General features: G+C 37.0%; 1 protein-coding gene across 2 annotated transcripts; it reads right to left on the bottom strand.

Annotated features, from left to right (window-relative positions):
* Positions 1 to 3613: 3613 nt before the first annotated feature.
* nr2f2 (nuclear receptor subfamily 2, group F, member 2) lies at positions 3614 to 9096 on the bottom strand. 2 transcript variants are annotated; one of them, XM_079621850.1, is made up of 3 exons: positions 7842 to 9096; positions 6282 to 6827; positions 3614 to 4446 (listed from the first exon to the last, which is right to left on the bottom strand). In XM_079621850.1, the coding sequence occupies exons 1-3, from the start codon at positions 8293 to 8295 to the stop codon at positions 4172 to 4174; spliced, it is 1275 nt and encodes a 424-aa protein (XP_079477976.1). In that variant the 5' UTR covers positions 8296 to 9096; the 3' UTR covers positions 3614 to 4171. The 2 variants fall into 2 exon arrangements, with proteins under 2 accessions (XP_079477976.1, XP_079477977.1); XM_079621851.1 differs by having other exon boundaries at positions 6282 to 6809; positions 7842 to 9080.
* Between the last annotated feature and the right edge of the window lie 11785 nt (positions 9097 to 20881).

A 20881-nucleotide genomic window follows, 5' to 3' on the forward strand; every position in this document is an offset into this window, starting at 1 on the left:
GTACTTTTTCCATGAAGAAATAAATAAAAGTGACATTGTACTGAGGGAGACCTCATTAGTTCGTTGTCCGACGCTAATAAAAGAACAGAAGTGCAAATTATAGAGTTCAGCCTCAACACACGCTCTGTCAACTAAAATCAAGCCTGTGAAGCCATGATCCAAATTACTACTAACCTGCTCTGGTAAGCCTATCAAAGCAAAACGAGCATTTAAAGCGAACAAACTGTCAATTCCTCTTTGACAAAATATACAACACAAGATCTAGTGTACGGTGGAATTTGTTGCACAGACTTACTGGAATTAGTTTTTTTAAAGCATGTAATGCCAACTACTAACAGTATCTGGAGTAGTTAATAGGTCTCATCACTGTGTCATAATTACAAGCCTTCCTCTGCTACATGCATTAGCGCTCTCATCAAACACACATCCTGGACCATGTTTAAAACAATAACAAACAGCCATCAATCATTTCCGGTCATCTAAACAGGCCTTTACCAATAGCCCCGCAACAAACAAACTTACCAGGATTACGCTAGGCTATAACTCTTGTCTTTTGCCCTCCATATTTTAAGGGTAGAACTCTGAATCTTTACTGACAAAGTAGCTAAATAAATAAATGAATAAATAGAATTTACATGGAATATGAATAGCGTTATATAATTTAATATAGCTACGCTGTTTTTGTTATTATTATCATTGATGATATTTTTGTTTTTATTATTATTACGCAGTTGGGGGGTAAAATCAATGGTGGTAGTGGTCTTATTACCATTATTTCTCAGCCATCATAAGTTACTTTAGCCTATCCTCAGTTTGTCCAGTGATCTAATATCAAAACTAGGTGTCTTTGGGTCAGGATGTTACTTTTTATTTTCTCAAAGCTATACCCAAGAATTCATTGTATTTTAGGGAGAAACTAACCAATTCGCAGTGGTCTTGTTAAATTGGGCTAAAAAAGAAAAGCAAGTTTTAATTACACTAGCTATGAAAATATTAAGTATATCTCTGAATTTTAGGACTCTTGGACTCCAGACAAAAACTTTAACACGGTTGCTGTCTAGCTTTTTTCGGGCCCTTGGTGTCGATTGAGGGGCCTTTTCTCCCAGCAATGTGGTTTCAATTACAAGACACCGCTTTGCTCCGGGGAGCCGTATAGCCTGCGTTGGATTGCAAGACGCCATATTGACTCAACTAATAGGACACCAAGTTGAAGGCGCAGTTTACAGGATAGCTTCACACGCTTGGTGTCCTCTAACAGATAGCCCTAAATGTGACATATAAAATACTGCTTTCGAGGTAGAACAAACAGTGGGCTGCATTTTGTCATTTGTCACGCTTACAACAAGATGGCATTTCATTTGACATGTATTGAACGTCCAATGTTGCATTTCATCGCGACTTCAGTTCCGACGTGCCAGTACCTGCTCTGAGGAGATTTTGTGTATTTAGATTGAAAGTGATACCCAACAAGGCAATGAGCAAGAACATCTGCGCATATACACAAAATCTATACCTGGTAATGACATGATACTGGACATTTCCTTATTTTTTTAATCGAAGATGGATGAATGGTGATGTGTAAAAAGTAAGGTGTTAGAGGGCAAATCAAAGCGACATTTCACACTTGAAGCTGCAGCACTTTGCACGTGTATTTACATAGCCAAATGTAGACGTAACCTGGACAATTTCCCATGCCAAACCTCGGAGTTACCCTCGCACCCCCAACCCTCTCTCTCTCTCTCTCTCTCTCTCTCTCTCTCTCTCTCTCTCTCTCTCTCTCTCTCTCTCTCTCTCTCTCTCGCTCACACACGCGCACGCACGCACGCACACACACACACTCTCTGAAACACACACCCGTAAACCCAAGCAGTTTGAGACAGAGCAAGATTTCAGACAGATTTATCCGCTAGTCATGAATAACACAACAATGAAAGCCTTTTGATTTCAAATTCATAAATTATAATTTAATACCAAGAACAAATTTACAGCAGAATGCTTGTTTACAATAAGCTAACACAAACAAACAAGAATTGTTTTCAACTATAAACTTCCACACACACTCACGTATATCACTTGCAATTAATAATAATCAATAATAATAAAAAAGTATCTATACGTTATCAATACCCTGCAGTAATATATTTTATATATTTATATAAAAACGTGGGTCAGTTTAAACTGTTCATAATTACAATCATGTATCATTCACTGGTCCATATGTGGCAGAGAACAGCCCAAATAACTGTTCACTCAACTACACAATATGATCCCTTTTTATCCAATCACAACATGGTGTCTTGTGTGTTGAAGAAAAGCCTCAAAACAAGGACGAAATTGCAAGCTTTCACACATACACACACAAGGCATCTGTTACAGACCGAAAAGGAGCAGAACACCAAGTCAAAATAGCCACCCCTTTCCAAACCAGCTCACCCTGTTAAGTGTCAACCTATCGTCGAACGTTTTTTTTTTTTCCAATTTTTTTGTCTTTTTAAATACAAGGGCTAGTGTACTGAATGCACAGATTATATCTATACAGTCAAAAACATTTACATTTATATATATATATCAAAGATAAAATAGGTTAGCGACCTGTGGCCATGCATTCACAGTCTAAATACATGAAAAAGAAAGGAAGGAAAAAAAAAACATTTGTCTTAATATGTATGTACATTACAACCAGAACTTTCAGTGCTACTAGCTAAGTCTGTCACTCATTTGAAGACATTTGTATTACCGAAAAAATTGGCAACCACAGTTTTATTCTTAATCACATATACGTTGTATAAAGAAAAAGTCCTTGAAATTAATTGACCTATATTTACAAGAATACTGCCTCTACTTGTGTTTTTTTCCCTCAAGTGAAATGAACAATTATAAGACTTACTTTGTAAATTCTAAGCGTGTTCCCCATGGTGTATAGACTTCAGTAACCGTTAATAACACATTTGCGCTGTACAGGCACTTTAATGCTTTCAGTGTTGAGGGACATTTATAGGGACGTCTTATTAATACTGCTGCTTTATCATTAAAAGAATGATGACCCATCATCTCCCCCCACCTTCAAAATACAGTTTACTGTGGCAAAAACACGTTAGCGAGAATTCGCATTTACATTTGAAAATATTAAGTGGGGGTCTCCTTAACTGTAAAATCAAACACTTTGTTCTACTATTTGCATTACAGGCTGTCGACCATCCCCGAATCCAAAAAAAAAAAAAAAAAAATGGAGACAGGTCAAAACTTTCAACAACAAAAATAACCGGAGACATTTTGCAAACACTTTTATGGCGCATATAACTAAATGATAGTTTTTGCTCCTGCATCCATTTCGGTAGATTATGATTTGGGGGGTGTCTATATCAGGCAGAAGAGTGGTATGAAATGATGCATTACTAGTGCTCTGGCATTTTGTGGATATATGTTTGAGTTGATTATGAAAATAATCCCTACTCTTGCTCATTAAGGGACATCAATAGAGTAAGTGCGCTTGCAGCATTAAGCATAGCCTATATTGCTGTGGATTTAGTTTTAATTCTCGAAGAACGTCTTTACATTCTGAACTGTTTAAGAAGAAGCCATGGTTATTAGAAAAACAGCAAAAAAAAATGTAAAAATAAAAATAAACAACTGCATACTACAGAATCACATAGGCCGGTTTGGAACCAGAAAGGAGAAACAAAAACAAAACAAAAAATTACAAAAACAGCTATAGATACATGGACACAGGACAATATAGCAATTTAGAAAAGGAACTTTTTTTTCTTCTTCCTTAATCTTTCCAAATTGTCGCTTAAATGCACTTTTTAGTTTTGCTGTCCAGAAAGGATTAGGAAAATCCTTGAATTATTTTCTTTAATCTTTTTTCTTTTGTATTAATTTTAGTGGGTTATTTATTTCTTCATTTTTGTATTTTTTTTTCTTTTTTACAAAAACAACAAACAAACAAACAAACAAACAAACAAACAAACAAACATTAGAACCAACTGTTCAGAATGACACAGGGAGCAATCTCTGGATTTCGAGGCTTCACTGAATGTCTCAATTTTAAAATTCACAGTCATTGTATGAAAGTCTTTCTTCGTGAAAGTAAACTCGTGTAACAGCCGTTTCCTTCTACAAAAGAAGCGCTAACTATTGTAGTCACAGCCCCTTTGATCACTCCTTCTGTCTACTGAATCGACATGTAAGGCCAGTTAAAACTGCTCCCCGACAGCAACATATCCCTGATGAGGGTTTCAATTGGGGTTTTACCTACCAATCGGACGAAAAATAATTGCTCTATGACCGAAGACGAGACTGTACGGAGAGAGGGCAAGCGCAGTAATAACTTCCCAAATCGAGTTGGCTGGTTGGGATACTGGCTCCGAACGTACTCCTCCAGAGCGCACTGGGACTTCTCTTGCAAACTTTCCACATGGGCCACATCTGACAGGCCACAAGCATCTACAAGGAATGGAGAGATAATCAAATGCTTATTACATTACCAGCACACCTGGGCAATTCATTTACAAAACGGCAAGTTGGTCTACAGTAACACATACTATTTCATTTAACTACGCTATTACGTCCAGCACAATACACATCATATAACAAAAGCAATGCACAAAAATCAAATGTGCCTTTCAAGCTAACTTTAGTTTACTAGAGATATATTCAAGCTCTTGAGTTGTGCTGTTTGTCTTTTTTTTTTTTTAAATAGACCCAATTGAGTGTGCATTCTATTGTACGAGTAACAACATTTTAAAAACCTTTTGAATCTTCATGCATGTAGCCTAATGTAAATCCCCATAAAAAGGACAATTTAGCAGCATGTGGGTCATAATATTATGGCAAAAAAAAGGAACAGAAGGGCAATGTAAAAATAAAATAATATAATAATGTAAAGAAATTAAAAGACTAAGTGCTAGCGTATAATATATTTTCCTTATTTTAGAATATTTATAGACGCTGCAAAACCTTAAGTCCTGAAATTTTAGACAATAATGAAAGTTGTTTTTAAAGACCGACAACAAACTCGAAGAGCAAGCTATCCACAAGAGGTGGTATAAGACTGTAAATCAATAAAGCGATTGCAAAACGCTGCCCTACATGACATCAACTTTTAAAAATAGCATGTTAGGAACCGTTCCGTTGATATTTTTTATTTTAGATTTGAGCCATTTATATTTTAGTGTTGTAGGGAACATTATATGTAAAGAAATCAAAACAGCGTATTTGCATACTGTGGCAATAGCTTATTTATTGTGCAACTGGTACTAAACCTTTCCCAGTCATACATTTCCGAAAGAATATATTCGCCATTAAATCGGTAAAACTTTTTCGCTTTAGCTCTCTGATACACAAATAAAGAAAGGAAGTCGGGGTCATGACCCAGTTCTGGAACGAGTCCAGCATGTGTCTTGGATCCCTAGATCATCCTAACAAAACAAGGAAGAACTGTGAGCTTTTAACAACGCACAGAAATGTCTTGTCGCCCCTCCACAATAAAGGACGATTAAACAAAACTTTGGTGTTTATCGCAACGTGAATATATCTATCAATTTCAACGATCGGCTCCAGTGTGAAGCTGGGCTGTGATGTGTGTAAACGGAGCATTAGGCCTTTCTTCCCTTTCCTACAGCCTCACCCCCTCCCTTCGAGATGACATCCTTAATATCTGTCATTGCAAATAAATAGAAATAATTGATTGCCCTTCAATATCATATTATGTTGATGTATTGTGAAACTACAACAAATTATGATTAAAGCTACATTTTAGACTTTGTAAGTCGATAGTGCTCATTTTCGGACATTATGTGTATTTACATTTGTTTTTATCAATACTAATAGGCGCTAGTTGAAAGTAGGCTATATCTTCTATTATTTTTCTACGCATATACATTTATTTTTATATGTATATTTAAAAAAATAATATTAATATTTTGGCTGTCACAAAATATTAATTCTGTCACCATTTAATTCTTAAAAATAAAATAAATTCTTAAGTGTTAAATAAAACTGCAGTGTTACATTGACGATACGTCGATGCTTTTAAAACATTTTAGTCAGATGAAATAATTTTACTTGTTAACTTAATTTTTTATCAGAGAGCTCTGTAAAATATATACACTTACGTATCTATTATGACGTGCACGTTTTAATACTTAATGCTATCAGATAAATAACTGAAACTAGCACGTGTATATATTTTAGATTTTAATTAAAATACTTCATTATCTTTACTGTAAACACAATAAAATAGATGATTAAAAACAGATGTTTTGAAAATGAGAACTTACCTGAAGTGAATAAAACGATGGCCTTTAAACAACTGTATTCAGCAGAGTCAACGTGCAAAGCTTTGAGCTTTTCTACTTGTTCTTGGAAGATCCTAATGTGGTCCATAAAGGCGACCACTCTGTCCGCAGACATGGGGGAGGCATGGAGCCCAGCCGCCGCCAGAAGTGGAGCCACATGGAGCGGCATGGAGCATTGAGCAGCGTTGAGCACAAACAACTCACTCCAGGTCAACCTCAAAAGGGCAACCTGGTCGGTAATCTGGAGGTCTGGGAAGAAGGGAATATTCCTGGCCCACTCTACCGCACTAAACAGCATCCTGGCTGCCAGTTCACAAATGTTCTCGATGCCCATGATGTTGTTGGGCTGCATGCATTGACTGCCATACCGAGAAGTTGGGTAGGGCTCCGCTCGTAGTAGTAGAGAGATATATCCGGATAAGTAGGAATGGCAGTGCAGTGGGTCCCCGTTTGTCAAGGCGAACTGACCATGGTGTGGCTGTGTGGGTGGCATCCGTCCCCTTTGCACGGCTGCAGTAAAAAGAGAAACTGTAGATATTGATGCTTGAATTCTACAACAACAAAATACAGCTTGACCTTGTTTTTTAGTTTACTTGTGGTGTGTTGTTACCACAGAATTTCTTTAGGGAACTACACCAATAGCAATAATGTAATCAATTAGACTACTATGTCAATTGGCACGTGCAGAACTTTTAAACTATCAAAGTGGCCTTCATGATTTTACTGTTAAGTGAAACAATTAAAAGACTAGGCTCTTGATATGTTTACAATAATGTTCTGCACCGTCCACTATACACACAATCATTATAGTCAAACCCTATGTTTAAGTTAATAGAAAAATATATATTGGCAAATGTGTCATTTTAGTGTACTTGTACATTAATTTGTGTTTACGTTTCACAACATGAGCCCGGTGAATACATGCACAAAGAAAGGCATGCATGCTAACCCTTAACCTATTTAGCTAGCGACATAGTCAGTTCTGCTGTCTATTGAGAATCTGCGAGCGATTCTCGTGCTTGGCGGAACGATTATTCGAATAAATACTATAAAAGCGCAATAGTGATTATTATTTACTTTTCTCCTGGAGATGAGCGATGTCGATTGTGGTCTGTCTGGAGACCCTAGCCTAGTGTGTGTGTGGATGTGTGTGTGTGTGTGTGTGTGTGTGTGCGTGAGTGTGTGTGTGATTGTGACGCTGCCTCTCCATACTCCCTCGCCATAACTGCACGGCATATCTGCAGTGATATTATTAAAAATCAACACGAATGACTAAATTTTCGTCGGCGAATAAAAGTGATAATCAATTTAACGTTGCGAACATGTAAAATGCGAAATAGAGGCTGTTCATTATTCGAGCATTAAGGGCGCCGTGATAACGCTCAGTCTCGAGCGCTATAGGCGGTTCCTTCGCGTGCTGTGGTCGGGCAGACTGAGAGAGAAGAGTCGGGGACAAAATACAAGGGGACGTAGATTGCATGCATTTAATACAGCTAAATACAAAAGACAAAGACAGCAGTAAAACAACAAAAATCCGAATACCTTCCCGTCTCATGCCAACTTTGAGGCATTTTTTGAGGCGGCAGTACTGACACTGATTGCGATGGTGCTGGTCAATGGGACAATTCCTGTTGGCACGGCATGTGTAAGTGAGGTTCCTTCGTACGCTCCGTTTGAAAAAGCTTTTACACCCCTCGCAAGTGAACTGGCCATAGTGTTTGCCGCTGGATTTGTCCCCGCAAACCACGCACTCTATATGCTGTGGCTGCTGCTTTTCCGACTGCGTCGTCTGGTTCGTCGGGGTGGACTGTGTGTTGTTGTTCGGGGGTCCTTGAACGGGTGTCTGAGGGGTCGGAGGGGCAACCTGAGAGGCCGTTAGACCCAGCTGGCCTGGTTGAGGGGTCGGAAGGGATAGTCCTCCTTGGGCTTGCGATGAGAGGGTGCCCTGGGTCTCGGCCACATCGTCCTGGGAGCCTCTCCACACTACCATTGCCATATCTATCAGTCAACGTTAACAAAAACTTTTTGTTCCCCGTTTTTGGTTTCGGAATGCTTTGTTTCAAAAAAACAGTAACGAAGCACGGTGCCTTTATCACTTAGCAAGATAAAATAAATAATTCAGGATCGGCGCGGTCGGTTAGAGTCTGAATGTCCGTTCAAAGTTGCGTACCGACGGCAAACAGCAGTCTATTTCTTGACGGAAATAGCGTTACCTGACATGTGGTTAAAACTGAAGCAAAGACGAGCCGAGCCTTGCTCTTAGAGGCCAAGTCCAGGGGCACTTGCAGTCATCCATCCAGTAAACCCATCAAGGATAAAATGGAAAATAAACACGGCGGAAGAAGATATGAATAGAGCAGGACAGATAACTTCACGCGTGTAGCGACGTTCGCACGCACAGAAACACGCAGCTTTCAAAGATACTTGCGAAGCGCGAGAAGTTCCAGTGAAGTCTTGAAGAAAAACCAACAACTGGCCAAAAAATATTGCTGCTTCTTCCTTTTCTTCAGATGAGGTAGCGCTAGCAGCCGCGCGCAGTTGCAGCCAATGCTCGAGTCAAATATGAAGTCAACTCTCCGGCAAGCAGGACTGATAATATAACAAAAAGATCACAACCTATAGAACCTCCTTCATGCGCGTAAAAATAATAAGAGAGAGAACAGAGAATCAAAGTGATCAAATATGTTAAAAAGGGGGAGGTTAGGAAGTGACTGCGATTTGTAGGCGCTGGGCTGGCAGAATGCTTTCTCTCTGATCAGCTCACTGAGCTCTCTATATAGTGAACTTTGACACGACTGCTGCAACTTAGCACACGTTACCATGGTGATGAGTTGCCATATATGGAAAGTGACTGTGTTTGACTGGTCAGAGCTCACGGACCTCCCCCTGAACCCCATTGGCTAGTCGGCACTTGTGCTACTTGGTTCTTTGCCAAAGCCAGGAATAAGGGTCGAGGAGCCGCTAGGTCCTAAAGAGAGTAGAACACAGTTCGATGCAAAATCATCGCAATACATGTGTTCAATATTTAGATTTATTTCAAATAAAATCCACGATTGGAACATCTATTAAAACCGCTTTCCATTCTACAGAGGTCCAAGGCTTTACAAAATCTATATTATGGCTGATTCAAAATTATTATTATTTTTTAAATAATAGTCTACATTTTATCTTATCTGGCCACTGAATGATATAAAATATCTCCGGGATGCGAATATTTCTGTTATGATATTTCACATTTTCAATGTGTGTGTATGTATTTTTGTTACATTCATTCTATAGACCGGCCGCATTTGGTCAGATCCCATTTATCCGCATTAACGCCTCGTTATAAATCATGAAACTGCATATAATTGATCAAGTCAATAATGCACTGACAAATACATTTAAAACAGAGACAGTCCACGAGCGAACAAGCAATGTACGCGAGAGGCTATTGATGTAAGTTCGCACTGCAATCAAGATACGTAAAAGATATTCTATGCGAAACACTACTTAGAAACACAGAGACAGAAAAGAAAAAAAAAACTAAATTAATTAACAGTCAACAAGAATCAGAATTGGTGCAAGCTGTATTTCTGTGAATGTTTGCTTATATAAAACATCACACATTGCGTTTATTTTATAAACCAATCCATTAATTAGCCTATAGTCCAAAAGACCAGTTATATTGGCGTAATACGTAGGCTATTATATTATATTTAAGTCTTATATCCAAGTCGATTGACTTTACGGGCATATAGTTCCAAAAAAAAAGAAGAAGAAAAAAAGAAAAAAGAAAAGATGATGATTATTGACGTTTATATTGTTAGCTATACAATTTACAGTATACTTACGGAAACTAGCATTAATTGTCACATAGGCTACCCTATGTATGTATTTTCATCATGACTACTAAAGTAGCTTAATGAATATTAGTCGTAACTTATCATTATAATGCAATGATTTATAGCCTATGCATATCGCAAGCCACACGGCTCTCAATAGCTACACTAAGTTATTTATGCATTGAATGTAGGCTATTCTCATACAACAAAAGAACATTTTAGGATCACTGTGCTTTTAGGGCCTTGACTCATAGGCTCCAGATATCTTAGTGGAGTTAATAAAATATCCCATAGCTTCCTCCAATTGATAACTGGGTTTAAACGTTAAAACTCAAAACGTTAAAAAAAGCATGCAAACATAAGATGAGAATGCTGCTCTGCTCATTGAGAAGGCAGAAGCCCAGAAGTCGCATGTTAATTGCCGTAGATGTTCGCAGGGAGCCTCGGGTGGTCAGATGAGGGGTCTCCCTGTTCGCTCCTCGGGTTATAAGTCAGAGCACTTTTTTTAAAGCTCGCTTGTTGAAGTCTACTTTCTCTATCATCAGGGGTTGTCAGAGTTGGGTCCACTGAAAAACGTACAGTGCTAAATCACTGCATATGCTGCCTCGGAGGAAAAATGCTGAAGACTGGACGTACAACAGTATATGGGCGCCCCCTAGCGTTTGGATTATTTCTGCCTGAATCGCTCTTTAAGGTGGAAGAGCCATCTTAAATGGAAACTACATCGGTCGCTCGCCTCTCACATACACCAGAGTAACATGCGCCTATTTTAATCTGATTAATGCTTTTGAGATTTCCTTCTAATTGACTTGGACGTTGCAGAGGTGCGTTTGTAAGTCTCTACCGCACATTTTCTCCACAGTGTTGTTCACGCACGGGAGTATCGCAGCGTTTCGGGTAATTTTGTCCAGTTTATTGAAACGATCAAAAGTGAGCACCGTGCCTCATCTCCGACCATTCAAAAGCCAGTATGTGAACAAGACAGCCGAAAGCAATAGGCTACCGCAGAAGTAAATTATAGCGTACCGATGCAAAGTGGATTTTACCCCAAGATCAAGGTGAGTGTTCATATTTTCACACTTTATCTTGCGGACGTCTCGTATTTGCTTATCATTTTCTTTTTCAAAGCAAGAATACGACTAGTAAAGGCGCACAGACATGCATGCATGCAATACAACAGCATCACTTCTTAAATAGCAGCACACTTATAAACAAAGACCAAAAATACAGAAAGAATAATAATAATATGTAGCCTAAAAACTTGCGATTAGACTATAGAAGTAATAAATGGAGAAAGAGTTCCGCTCGAGGATGCGTTTGCTGTAGACACAATGTCCATTTGTAAAATAATTTTAATGAATATTGCGAATGAATTCACAACACAAAAAGCAGCAGGTTCACTTTAACATATTCCAGTTGATATGCACATGCTGAGTGAGATTTGATTCCCAACAATCAACATACCAAATGCATATGATGTTGATTCTTCTTCCCCGGGATGCATCCTCTCCTAAATGAAAAATATACTTAGTCTTCTCTTTCTGTGCGAATTAACGCTCCACAGACGGATTTATACAGGAAAAAGCCGCTCTCTGTTTATTTGAATGATTACTACAACTTTATGGAGGGAAAAAAAGACAAACCGACAAGAAAAATCTAACTTTTCTGCGGCGCTTAAATCACATGTCAGTATTTAATACATATCCTAATAGAGTCGTGTTGATGACTTTGCAGATATAGATTTTTGGAAAAAGAAAAAAAAGAAGACAAAAAGACAAAATATGCTCTTGTGCGTCTTTTTCTTTTCCACAGAAGGTAAAAAGCCTCCTTAGTGCAGCTGCTTTGTGTGGGCTGTGTGATAGAGAGAGGGAGGGGTGAAGTCAGGAGAGACACCTGTCTGTTTATGTGCAAACTAGTAACAGTGATATGCCTTTGTCGTCTTTTCAATGGTTAAGTCCAACGTGAGGACTTTATTAGATCAATGAATTTCAATAATTGACGCAATAAACATTTTCCCTTATGCAAATATGGTTTTAAGTTCACGAATAGAAACAATTATAAGTCTACAAGAATGCACATAAAAACATAATATCAATACGGGTTTCTTATACTTAGGCCACTGGTGTCTGAATAAAAACAAAGCAGCACTTCAGAAAACACTACTATACCCTGCAGTCGTCAGACATCTTATAAACTGCATTCATGAGTGACGTCAAATTGCCATAGAGTAGACAATTATGGTTCAAGTAAAGAAATCCAGTCCATGTCTGATAGGTTTTAAGAGTTGCTATGTGTGCAGGGCGTTATAATTGTCTATTCTGCTATGTCAACTATAGCTATACACAATGGAGAGTCAATAAGTCACCTATTGAATGAATAATCGAACTATCTATAGATAGATAGATAGATAGATAGATAGATAGATAGATAGATAGATAGATAGATACTATATAGATAGATAGATAGATAGATATAGGCTATAGATAGATAAATAGATAGATAAATAAATTAATGAATGATTGAATGAATGCTCATCTCAGTGATTTAAAGTTTATATAGGCAGCATTTGCACGTGCCTATAGGCTATAACACCGTAAAGACACACTGAATTATATTTCACACCTTATAACTATCTAATTAAATGAAGTAGGCTTCCGTATTAAAATACTAAAAACAAAGTTTTATCCACTGTTTTTTTTTTTTTTTTTTTTTTACACTTTACGCATCAAAATATAGCTGAATGTGCTTCAGGAACTTCAACCGTTTTCAAGCAATTTGATGTTGATCACTAAAGTGCAACCAAAGTCGTCCTGGCACATTTATCATTGTAAAACGCACTGCAGAAGAAAGAGTCCTCACACACAGAGCTCAGCAAGCGTCCACACACACAATAGCGCTCCCCCATCGGGACCTCCATCGATTAGGACGAGACACTACACTAAATATTTACTGATCACACACAAATAGCAGGATCTTTAACGATTTTCCATGGCTGGGACGCGAAGAAAGGGGCAAATCACTTTATTATTGTTTGTAAAGTAAAGTACGCACGCTGGGACAGGAGTGTGTAAGATGTGACTGCTGTAAGAGGAGTTATACGCGATGAAATCGATAGACATTGAATAAGCAAAGCCACATACAAACCGCAGCAAATCTCGTAGTCGACTATAGCCTACATATTAAACCTTAAAAGAAAAATGTATTTGATTTTATTAAAGAAAATATAAAATATTATACTGAAAATTAAAATAGGCAACGTTTTTTCTTTCTTTTCCAGTTTTTATTTAACACACAGTGAGCGACATTTATTTTGCTCATATTAAGTCACGGACACGACATGGTAATTCTCCAAAGCGTTGCGAGCGCAGGTTTAGGCGCAGGTGTCTATTGCGCTTTGATGGTTTGGAAGAGGAAAGTTCACCCTAATCTTATCGCTCCCTCCAGCGTATCCTTCAAGCATGAGATAGAGGGAATCTGACCCTCGGGTCACTGAGATCCCGGCCTGATTAACCCTTGCGGACCCAGTACGGAGCAAAGGTTAACCAGGCTAATCAACGTGAGGAGACTGATTAAGGCGGATGATCAGAAGTCAGTATGCATAAATATAATTTACCTTCTGAAATAGCTAATTATCACGGAAAACATAACAAAAAGAACAATCGCATCTCACAAATTCACATATTAGGCTATAGGTAATTGGATGCATCATGCTAATTAAGAGCTGGCATATTTAGTCTACAAGATTACACCAAGACGTAACACCAGTCTTAATAATTTAGTTTAAAAAAAAATATTTTATTCTTTTTAATTAGGCCTATTATTAATATTGCTTTTCTGAATACCCTTTGCACACTTGTGTTTGGGTTGATCAGATCAGTGTGGTCCTGCATGGGAACCCATAATACTGCATATTTTGTACGTCTCACTTATGAAGGATTGAAAACCACCGGATCAGAGGCTGCGGTTTAAAACGTGTCCAAACGAGCAAGTAATAGACCTGTCAGCTGGTGTGCTTGCAGTCTATGGCACATCTGTTGTGACGGTGAAGCGTTTTCTGATATTTCGCAGTAATTAGCAATCACAATTCTTTTGGCAAATAGGCCTACATTAGCGATTGCAAATTAGCCGGTTTGATTTATTTTATTAGATGTAAAGAAAGCATTATCCACTTATTTTCAGACTGATTACACTTGTAATACAATGTGTGCATGTCTACATTACTTGCTTTGGAATTTGTAATAATTATATTAAGCTATATTAGTAGGCTAATTTAAACAAGAGGGTAATCAAAAAAATATATTCATAAAGTCACTGAACCACTGAACATTGTATTTGTTTATTTTATTGTAAACTATTTAAGTAAAAGCAACATAAATATAAAGCTCTTTTAATACACCAGCCTCACCAAGACAGTAACAGAAAAGACTTGACAGATAGTTTATTTTTATTTTTTATAAATATGTTTCTGATATGTGGACGTGGTCTGAACTTTTAATTGTGCAAATACAGATTATTCCTGCTGGCACTAGTTTACTGCTCAGTTACACCTGTCATTTTACTACTAAAAAGACACGTCATCATGTTTAAAATCTGATTATTCTCAATACATTAATCCAAAATAATGCAGAAAACTTTTGAAGTATTTTCTCACGCCATTTTTATTGTTTGTCATTTAAAAAGATCTAAAAAAAAAAAAAAAACTCCCCATGACATATTCTTCCAACTCATTGAAGAAAATCTCATATCGGTTACGGGCAAATTGAATAGGATTATGGTTTTATTCTCTACAGAAGCCTGGCTCTGTGCCCAAATATGGTGTAATTTGTTCAGCATTACCTTCAGTCTTAAAACAACACCATTGCCCTGGGAATTCAGAGGACTTAATGCTTCTTCACAGGACAACAAGTTCTCCCTATGTATTTCACTCTTTAAGACCAGAATATGGACCAATTGTTGCCAGAGTCCATGAAAAAAGATATTATGGAAGTATAGCCTACGCCCATATAGCCTAATCTTCAAAATGGAACTCTGTGGGAAATCGGTCAATGTCCTTTTATTATTTCTTATAGTTTAGTATAGTACCAGACTGCAGCGGATACCTATAACTCTGAGTCAGAGATTCCACAGGTATAGCAGCAATATAAAAGAGGCATAATGTACACTTTTACTGTAAAATATCATTCAAAACTAAGTTTTGCTCTTATCTCATGAATCTGATATAATGCACTCGCAGAATGTGACAGGGGATTATGCGGATTGTTTGCTATATCCAGCCAATCTTTAACAGGCAGTATATGATTATGAATGAAGATTTTGAAGTGATTATTGCTATTTGTATTCCGTTGGGTGGGTTGTTGTATGCATGGTATGGCAATGTGCCATTAACACAAACATTTAATGGTTGTTATGCACTATTCATCTACCGAGAAATATATATGAATATTTCTCAGATAGTCTTTGTTTTACAAGTCATGACTAAATTTGGAGAATTATTGGAGGGTTCACAGATTCAAATGGGAGGTTGTAATATCTATAATGACAATTTAAAAAAAAAAAATCTCATGGTTAAATTTGACAAATTTTCTGAAAAAAATTGCTTCGTTTAGTGTGGATATAAACATTTAATCACATTATTGACTATTAAATTGTCATCAAAAACACCTAGTTGTAATTGTGTGTGTGTGTCTGTGTGATTGATTCATTCAATAGGTGCAGGTTACCTTCTCCCTGTCTATTTCTGTTTGCCCTAAGGGCCAATCTAAGAAGCCAGCAGAATCATGATAGAGCGCAAAGTTCGATTCTCCAATGATGGATTACTGTGTCAATTTAAACAGCGAACGCTTAATTTGTTTCAATAATCTCTTCTTAGACTGAATGCCAAACTTCCATTTTCCACATCACATCAAAGTCAAAAACCCTGCGTAATAAAAAAGTGTGATGCAAACAATATAGACTCAAATTTATATAAGCACGTTATTATATTGTTTATTTTTACCTTGAAATTAAACAGTTCCTTTGTTACGCTTTACGGTCACGTTACATACCATAAATAAATACAACTAATATACACTGTGAAAATATATTTTCATGATTTGTTATCACAACTTTTTATCTTTTGTCAAATCACCTTCGATAACTATTGTGTGAAGATAACATACTATTTTGAGTTTCTGTTTATTAAACCATTCTTCTTCATTGTATTAACTCAAATTTTTAATTACAACAAACTCAAAATTAAGGCAACTTGCTTTTTTAAGTTAAACCAACATTTTTTTTACAGTGTAGGTGTAAAAATACAAGTAGCCTTATATGTGCTCACTGAAATACAAGAAAAAACTATATGTTGTAAAAAAAATTGTTTTGCTATATGACTTATGATCAACTGTCTGAAACTATAGGTAGAATACGCCGCTCTGGCAGACTAGCTGTGTATTGTCTCAGACCTCCGCAGGGCCAGAGGACACGACCACTGTGAACCGAAGAAACTGAAGAATGCCGAGTGGTGACATCAACACCAAATGCATGATGGGAGGAGGAACTTCACGCAAAGATTCCACAATGACAAAGCAGGGAAGGTAGGCCTTAACGTTTGAGCTACTGGAGCAACTAACCTGTCCTCTTTTACAGGCAAAAGGATCATTGGTCAGCTGACAACCAACTGCTCCAAATCAACTACGTACGTATTGTAATCCTGCAATGATGTATGATTAAACAACGCAACTGAACAAGAAGCAGCATTGTATTTATATAAAGAATGATGCCAGTAGAAATGTTGAATTATCAACTGTACAATCGTTTCTGCCAAAAGCTCAAGAAAATAAACATGGGTCCTGTATGCATGTTGTTTGTTATTATTAAATATCTAGCACACATAATTGTTCTATGGGTATGTTTCTACGAGAGACCTTTCTTATGAAGTCTCCAGCATTCCAAATTTAAATATTAAGCTTTAGTGAAAAATTTAAATAACAAAACATTGGTTGTAGTTCAGCTCTAAATCTCCATTAAATGTGGAGCTGTAACTGACATCTTTATTGCCAAAATGACCAAGTTTCCATTTCTTAGCTGTTGTGAATAATTATAGATAGGTATTATTTTCCACACACACTCTTCTGCATTTACTATACCGGTCTGGATTTAATCACTGGCCACTAGACGAAACCCAAGTTATTAGGGGATAGAAATGTTTTGAAAAGTAATCAAAGAAGAAACGAGATGGAAAAGACAGAAGGAGGGAGAGAGCAAGAGATTCGGAGTGTGTACTTGCTGTCTGTAATTGAAAGCAGCTTGTTTTCTAATGAGACATGGGGAAAGGTTTTAAGTTTGCCTTTGCACTTATATCAAAATATATTAAGAGAAGTTTCTGTCTAGCCTAAAGTCTTCACATGGAAGTCTTTCAGAGAAGGCTTGTGGACAGCCTTACATTTAGGCATATATACTTATCTTTTACCAAAACTTTCAGTTACATTTTGTAATTGTTTGACCATTAGAGTAAAAACGTGTGCAATGGCACAGTGAACCAAAGGCTGAACTGCTAGTGCCACTTTCACAATACTAAATAAGACTTTAAAAACAAACAAACAAAAACTGCATGAATAATGTTATTGACATCACAGATCATGTCATTCATCTGATCGAGACCATGCAAATAATTTAGTCTTTAAGGTTAAATAAACTACAGCAGATACAACACTGATCATTCACACTTTTCACCATAGGGCCAATAAATAGAATGCTCAATTTGCCCATTAAATTACAAAACTTATTTTTCCACACACACACACACACACACACACACACACACACACACACACACACACACACACACACACACACACGCACGCACGCACGCACGCACGCACGCACGCACGCACGCACGCACGCACGCACGCACGCACAAATAATATTTATTTAACAAATATCTAAAAATAATGCTGAGAAAGATGGTCTATGCTAGAGAATCTATGCTAAATATCAAACACTGACTAACTCTATGCAAATCCTGTAGCTTTATATAGAATACAGGCAAGTGCGCTGGGCAGATTATTTGCAAATTGTGGTCAGTTACTGATTACATGATGAAAATTATAGTTAGTAATGCCATCTAGATTACTCATTTTAGGTATTGTATTCTGACTACTTTTAGATTTTGACCTAACTCATTTATCACTTTTTGATATATATATATATGTATGTATGTATGTGTGTGTGTGTGTGTGTGTGTGTGTGTGTGTGTGTGTGTGTAAACAAATAAAGAAAACATTTCCATTCTTTATTATCAATAACATGAAATGTATTACTGAAAGAACTGCAGGGGGATTATGACTATTGCCCTATTAATGTGACATGCAAACATGTTGCTAAATTATAGAAAAAATAACTTAAAATCACAGGGGTAAATATTTTAGGTCAAAAAAGAAAAAAGGGAAACACTGCATTATATGAACAAACAATAATACACATGATGAGTTTTCCAGGTTTGAAATATTATTGTTCAGACTTTTGTCCAGATCAATAATTAGTGAATGTCACTGGATATGATGAAGACAGACTTTCACAGCTATATATCAGCAGAGTTTAGGAACTTGCATAATTAATAATCTCATGCATGGTGTAAATTGAGAGGTAATTTTGTCCCCAAATTTAGAAGCATCACAAATGTATTTACATGATTTATGACATTTACATGGCCATTCTATATTGTGACTACAGTCAAAGTGAAACGGTAACACTTTTTTTTTTTTTTTTTTAGAAAAGAAAATTTCAAAGAGTAAAAATAATTAGGGAGAATAAATAAATTATGAATAATTGACTTCTATTGTGTGGATAATATGTAATCATGTAAGTCATTAAAAAGTAACCCGATTATGAGCATTTCAAAATATAATATAATATAATTACAAGTACGACATTTTTGTAATCTGTTACGTAATCCAGATTACATGTAATCAGTTACTACCCAGCACTGTATATATTGTTAGTTCATAAAAATATAACTTGATATTTACTACATTATCTCAAGTCCATCAAGTAGAAATAACAGATACAACTTTTGTTTTTTAATAATGTAGCAGTAAATGCTTTTCATTTTGTTTTCATTATGTTAACTAATGTAGTTGATCAATGTTAACATGATTCCTTATTGTAAAGTGTTACTAAACACACACACACACACACACACACACACACACACGTAAGACAGAGAGTGTGTGTGTGTGTGTGTATGTGTGTGTATATATATATATATATGGGGGGGGGGGTGTTTATATGTATTTAGTAACACTTTAATTAATTTCAAATCTATATGAAAACATTACAGCTCTAAGAAACACACAAGGGAGACAGCGAATGTAGCTAGTGCGAACAATTCGCTAAACAAACAACACACACACACACACACACACACACACACACACACACACACACACACACACACACACACACACACACACACACACAGTTGTAAGGCAGAGAACACTCAACACAAGATTTAATGAGTGCTGAGTTGTTGTGGTATTTGCAACACGGCCAAAAAAGCTCAGCTATGTTCAGGAAGCATGTGAAGTGTCTGCAGTGAAAAAACGTTGTCAAACAAGATTTGGGATCAATTACCCAGACAGAGAGTGTAATGTTTATGCGAGGCCCCTGAAAGAAGCGGTGTCCGGGTAAACTTCAGCTGCAGGCCCTGAAGTACTCATGTAACTGGCTCTTGAAGTTTTCTCTGAGGACGTTTGTTTTGTCACCTCCATTAAGGGCTGTTTGCTCCCAACAACCAAGAACAACCTCGCTTCCTCTTGCCCTGAAGAAACAGGCGTAAAATACAGCACACTGCTTCATTTTGTTAGACAGTTGACAAAAAAAACAAACACAATGTTAATTCTGAGGTTTAATGACAGAAGTCAGATTAATGAGATGTGAAATTATTGCGTTTTCATTTTAAGGAGAAATATTTGTGGACTTTGTGATAGGTACTGTATATACTTTTCTTTTAATAAGTGAAGTGTCTTAAGGGGGGAAAAAGGTGAACTTATCACAATAGCTAATTATTAAATAGTATCTTACAGAGTACAGAGCTCAGTTCTAGTTCCTCATGGCAGATGACCGAATTTAACACTTTAGTATCAGTGTTTTTATTCTGTGCAGCGGTTAGAGTTTCAACATGAACAAACTTGTTCTAATGTCACTCTGGGGAGGGAGGGAGATATCCTTATAGAATGGTAAAGGAAATACATTTCTGATGTTGTATGTAACATTCAATAATGTATATAAAAAATAAAAAAACTGGTGTTTTTAGATGGCCATGTACACACACACACACACACACACACACACACACACACACACACACACACACACACACACACACACACACACACACACACACACACACACACACACACACACACACACACACACACACACACACACACACAGGTTTAAATAAATTAGAAGTGCAATAAACAATATAAATACATGTTTTCTGCATCACCTGCCAGATGTTTCTACTTTTTGAGGTTTTTATACATTGAGGGTTCTTTTTAAGACACTTTTCACCTCATCGACAGAACTTCAGAGTCAAAAGTCAGAGTTGTGGCTTCACTACGAGTCTCTGCTCATATGGTAAGTTGCAAACAAAAGCATCTGCATTCCATTCAGCAAGAGCAAGAGGTGTGAATGTCAGAGAGACAGGGCACTGGGTCAATGCTCACAACATGTCAAGGAAACACTGTTGTATTACTGGTTACAATACTGCACAGA

This window comes from Phoxinus phoxinus (genome assembly GCF_949152265.1).
Source record: "Phoxinus phoxinus genome assembly, chromosome: 8".
Taxonomy (NCBI): Eukaryota; Metazoa; Chordata; class Actinopteri; order Cypriniformes; family Leuciscidae; genus Phoxinus; species Phoxinus phoxinus.

Coding starts and splice junctions, on each gene's coding strand:
- nr2f2 (XM_079621850.1), bottom strand. CDS start 8,295: ATGGCAATGGTAGTGTGGAGAGGCTCCCAGGACGATGTGGCCGAGACC. Junction 6,828..7,841: donor AGTTGGCATGAGACGGGAAG/GTATTCGGATTT, acceptor CAATATCTACAG/TTTCTCTTTTTACTGCAGCC. Junction 4,447..6,281: donor CATCGTTTTATTCACTTCAG/GTAAGTTCTCAT, acceptor CATTCCTTGTAG/ATGCTTGTGGCCTGTCAGAT.